The sequence below is a fragment of the Vidua chalybeata genome, chromosome 15 (genome assembly GCF_026979565.1).
Source record: "Vidua chalybeata isolate OUT-0048 chromosome 15, bVidCha1 merged haplotype, whole genome shotgun sequence".
In the NCBI taxonomy this organism is placed as follows: Eukaryota; Metazoa; Chordata; class Aves; order Passeriformes; family Viduidae; genus Vidua; species Vidua chalybeata.
This window is the reverse complement of record NC_071544.1, coordinates 9106868-9111655: the sequence shown is the minus strand read 5'-3', so window position 1 is coordinate 9111655 and position 4788 is coordinate 9106868. Positions and strand designations below refer to the sequence as shown.

At 50.1% G+C, this 4788-nt stretch overlaps 1 protein-coding gene across 1 annotated transcript; it reads right to left on the bottom strand.

Annotated features, from left to right (window-relative positions):
* Positions 1-721: 721 nt before the first annotated feature.
* Positions 722-4443, bottom strand: TXNDC15 (thioredoxin domain containing 15). The gene is made up of 5 exons (XM_053956495.1): positions 4195-4443; positions 3752-4107; positions 3065-3228; positions 2746-2876; positions 722-2089 (listed from the first exon to the last, which is right to left on the bottom strand). Exons 1-5 carry the CDS (start codon positions 4244-4246, stop codon positions 1893-1895), a joined length of 900 nt encoding a protein of 299 aa, XP_053812470.1. The 5' UTR covers positions 4247-4443; the 3' UTR covers positions 722-1892.
* Positions 4444-4788: the final 345 nt, after the last annotated feature.

Genomic DNA, 4788 nt, shown 5'->3' with positions numbered 1-4788 from the left:
GGCCCCGGCGTGCCCGGCGGGCCCGCCCCCGCCGCGCCCCGCGGGAGGAGCCGCAGCCCGCGGCGGAACCGGGAGCTCCGGGCGGGCCGGCAGCGGGGGGAACAGAGAGACAGAGGAAGGGGATCTGCCTCCGCCGCAACAGCCGCGCGGGGCCGCGGGTGGTACCGGCAGAGCGGCCACGGGTCAGGAACGAGGAGGCTCAGGCACCGTATCGCTCTGTGCAATGCCCTGGAAGGAGGCTGGAGTGCGGGGACACCGATCTCTTCGGCCGTGCCTGCAGTGAGACGACCAGAACTGGCCTAAAGCTGAGATTGGAGCATTCAGATCAGATATTAAAGAAAACCTTTTCACTGTCGGGGTGGCCGGGCATTGGACCGGCTGCCCAGGGAGGCGGTGGAGTCACCAGCCCTGGAGGGCTTTAAGAGGCGCGGGGATCTGGCGCTGGGTGATGTGGTTTAGGGGTTGTCTGGACGGTCTAAAAGGTCTGTTTTAACCTTGACGATGCCATGATTTGTGACACCTACCCGGGAGGAGAACTGCCGGCCGCAGGTGGATTCTGTCGCACAGTGAGCGGGCAGGTGTCATTTCCACCCCTCGGGGCCGCACTGAAACAGCCCCGTTCTGTTTGTAAACACATCCCTGTTAGCGGTGCAGACGTGAGCACTGGGGACAGTCCAACCCTGGGCCTCTCAAACGAACCAGATGGCAGAGGCAAGAATGCTCCAATTTATCGTTCACAATCTTTATTAATAACATCCATCCCAGGTTTATCTTCAGTAACACCGAAGTTTTACCAGTGCCATTTCCTTTTTGGACACATGACCTCTTGGTTTCCAGAGGAAAAGATAGAGCCAGCAGAGAAATGAATGAAGAAATACATTGCAGGGATATGAGCTATCTGTCGAACAATAAGTCTTAAGGCTTTGTTTTATGTTAGCTTAATTTGCTCTCTAAACCACCCTATTAGGATACTTTGGCAAGCCTCCACCATGATAAATTTTATGCAATCACATAATCCAAACCCCACACAACATACCAGTCCATACCTTATCCAAAGCCCTCCATCCTAATCATATCTAAAAAAACCCATAAATTCTTTATGTAGCCTCAAGTGGAGAGTGTGGAACTAGCAAACATGGTACTAGAAATTTAAATAAACATCAAGACTGGTCTTGCTAATTTAGGCAGGTGAGCCATAGTTCAGAAATTGCATGTTTTTACTTCTGAAAAAAGCATCTTAAAAGGTAACACTAAAAACCTGATTTATTTTTTTTAAAAGGACAATTAATACAATTTCATCCAACAGGAATGTGGTAAATAATTTGTATACACACACAAGAAATAGTAAGGTGAGCTTGGAAGTGACTCGAAATCTCATAAAGAACTATTACTAAGTCAAAACTCAGAGTGAATGAGAAAACCAGCACTGAAGCCCAGTGCCAGACATGGGAACAGTCACCTCCATGGGAGTGAAAAATCATTTAAAACATCTTCATAGTTCATTTCATGGACATTCAAACTAATGTACCAACACCTCCCTTCACTAGTGTTTGCCTTGCAGTGCCACACACAGACCAATGTGCTGTAAAAATCTTCCCTGATCTACAAATTAGAACTGTAACACTATTTACATCAAAGTTCATTAAAAAGTAAATCAGAGCAGCTTAATAAATACTTTAGTTCATGTTTTTTCATACTTGTTCACTTACCACTGGAATCGCCACAAATGTGCTTGTCACAGATCCAGTAGTTCATAAATAAAGCCAATTTTTAGTCGTTATTATAAATTACAACCAACAAATTCAACAGTTCATTCTTAGGTACTTCTAGTCCATAGAAATCCCCACTTTACCAATAAGTGGAAAATTCTGTCCCTGTTTGAACATCTGAGGTTATTCCTGATGTTCGTGCTCTTGTCCCGGGATGAGCCACCGGATGCTGTCGGTGCGAATGGTGGCGTACATGACAAAGCCAGCCAGGAAGAGCACCGAGAAGAGGAGCAGCCAGTCTATGCCCTTCGTCAGAACACTTGGCAGGGGCCCTTCCCAGTCTTCCTCTGTCACAGCCACATCGCTTCTAGCTTCTATCCCTAAAAAACAAAGTACTTGGTCAACACCATAGTCACTAAATACAGAGAGGCTGCTTCTACCTGGAGCTTTGCTCCTGCTCTCAGACTAAGGCTCAAACACAGGGAGACTTAAAATTTTGGTGAGATTACCCTTGCACACTAACATATGCCCAGGATATGATTTACTGATATAAAAACTTGTGATTTTTATGTGTATTAGCATAACAGGAGAAGGCTTGTTCTGTCCTCCCACAGCACAGCCTTGGACAAGTTGTGGGGGTTTTTCAGCACATGGAAATTTAATTTAGAGTGTTTCAGGAATCTCATTTTTGTGCACTTCTGGAAATGCAGATCCAGACAGCACTTCAGTGTGGATTAGAAGAGAGCTAGCTGGGTGGCAGAGAGAGTTTAATTTATTTCACTCTCAGTTAAATCTTTGGGCAGGAAGATATGCTCCATCCTTCTGGCAGCCTCTCTAGCTAAACCCCAGCGTTCCCCCTGCTCTGTGATAGCAGCCCAAGGAGCCGAGTTTCTACTCTCAGCACAGGCTGAAATCCAGCTCAGGGCAACAAATGATTAAGTGAACTTCTGCTGGGTCCTCTCAGGGTCTTTATGACAATTTGGATCTTAAAGCCAGCCTGTTCTTCCCACTGGCAAACCAGGGCTGATTTACACACCTGTCTGGTTAAAGATGAAGTCTTTCAGGGTTTCCAGAGTTCTGTCTGTATGATTAAACCTAGCCATAGGTTTAGCACCTTGGAAAAGGAGAATATTTGGTACAGCCACTGTTCCAAATCTAGTTGATAAACTACAAAAAGAAAAAACAAAGTATGAAGGAAAATAAATCTTCTGGAGGAAGAAATAAAGACAGTCACAATACTGAAAGTGTCAATTTCACTAAATAAAATTGTCAGTTTATGTAGAAAAAAAAGTCACTCCTGTTTTTAAAACTCAAAGCTAACAGAAATGAACTGCAGCATAAGGAGTGTGAGTTACCTGCTGTGCTGGGATGCATCCAGTGCCAGGAAGCGAAGAGTTGGAAATGCTCGGGGCAGAGAGTTAAAATGAGGTGCCAGGCTGGCAGAAAAGCGGCACCACGGTGTGTAGAACAGGACCAACGTACAGTCACTGCTGTTTGGGTTTAGGAACTCCATCAGGTCCTTGGAGAAAGCATGAGAACAAACATGGACAATTACATATTTAACAGGGTTAAATTCTGTGTAGGGATGCAATATTCAGCAACTGATTACATACTTGGCAATACTGATCAAGCAGCTGCACCTTTTGAAACAGGTGGAGAATTGTATATAACCTTTTTTAAAGGTTGTTTTAAAAGTTTATTACTTAAAAATATACATACACATAACCCTTACAAGAAAAGAGCTGGCACTAATTGCCATTAACGATTTCCAAGAGAAACACCAGTCCACAGAGCAGAAAAGCTGGCAGTACCCTTCAAGCACAGAGATAACACACACAGGCACATGAAGCGAGCCGTAACTCCATTTTTTTCCTGCCCAGAATGGCCCAAAAAGCCTCCTTGCCCAGTCATCTATTTTCTTCGGTAGAACGTAGGACGTTACACAGGGAAATTCACGAAGTCAAGCACTGAAAACAGCAGGCTGACGGGGCACCCTCACGCGTTCACACCAACGCCGGGCAGTGAGCGGGCCACCCGCGTACCTGGGACACGTTCAGGATCTGCAGCGTGAAGCGCTCGATGCCCGTCGTGTTTCTCTCCTCGCAGTTCACCTTGGGAGCCTTGGCGCTGTCGGTGCCGTTCTGCTCCTCAGCGGGCGCGGGCAGCACGGGCTCCAGCACGGGCTGCTCCCGGGCCTGGGCGCCCGCCGGCCCGCACGCATCGCCCGCGGCCGCCCCATCGCAAGCGCCCGCGGGGCCGCCGCTCGCCTCGGCCGGCACCGCCGACAGCAGCACGGGCTGCTCGGCCAGGGCCCCGCTGCCCAGCATCGCGTCCGCCATCTCGGCCGTGCGGTACCGCACCGGCTCGGGGCCGCCCGCGCTCCGCTCCGCCGCCGCTCCTGCGGGGAGAGAGAGGCACGGAGGGAGGTGTCAGCGCCGCGCCCCGCCCGCCCCGCGACCGCGCACCCGGAGCCCCCCGGCCGCACCTGCGGGAAGGGTCGCACCGAGCCAGGCCAGCGCCAGCAGCAGCCGCCACATCCTCACCCAGGGCCCCGGCCCCGGCGATCGCCGCCGCGTCTCCCCGGACAACGACCGCTTCCGCCGGATCCCCGGGACACTTCCAGTTCCGCTGCCGCTCGTATTTCCGTGGGAAGAGCTCTCAGCTTGTGAGGGTGGTAGTGGTGGGACAGCGGAGCGGGTCTGAGCTCTGTTCGTGTTAGGTACAAAGCGGGCGGATTTAACCGAGTTTTCTCGCCGCCCCGCCGAGCCCCGAATTGGGAATGTTCAGCCTGGAAAAGAGAAGGCTTCGGGTGACCTAATTACGGCCTCCCAGTACCTGAAGGGAATTTATAGGAAGGATGGGACAAGACTATTTACAAGCGCGTGTTGTGACAAGACAAGGAAGAATGGGTTAGATTAGATATTAGGGAAAAAAATTCTTTACCAAAATTATTTTTAGAAAAAATTTACTGTGAGCATGGTGCGCCCCTGGCACAGGTTGCCCAGAGGAGCTGTGGCTGCCCCATCCCTGGAATGTGTCCCATCCCTGGAAGCGCTCAAGGCCAGGCTGGACGGGGCTT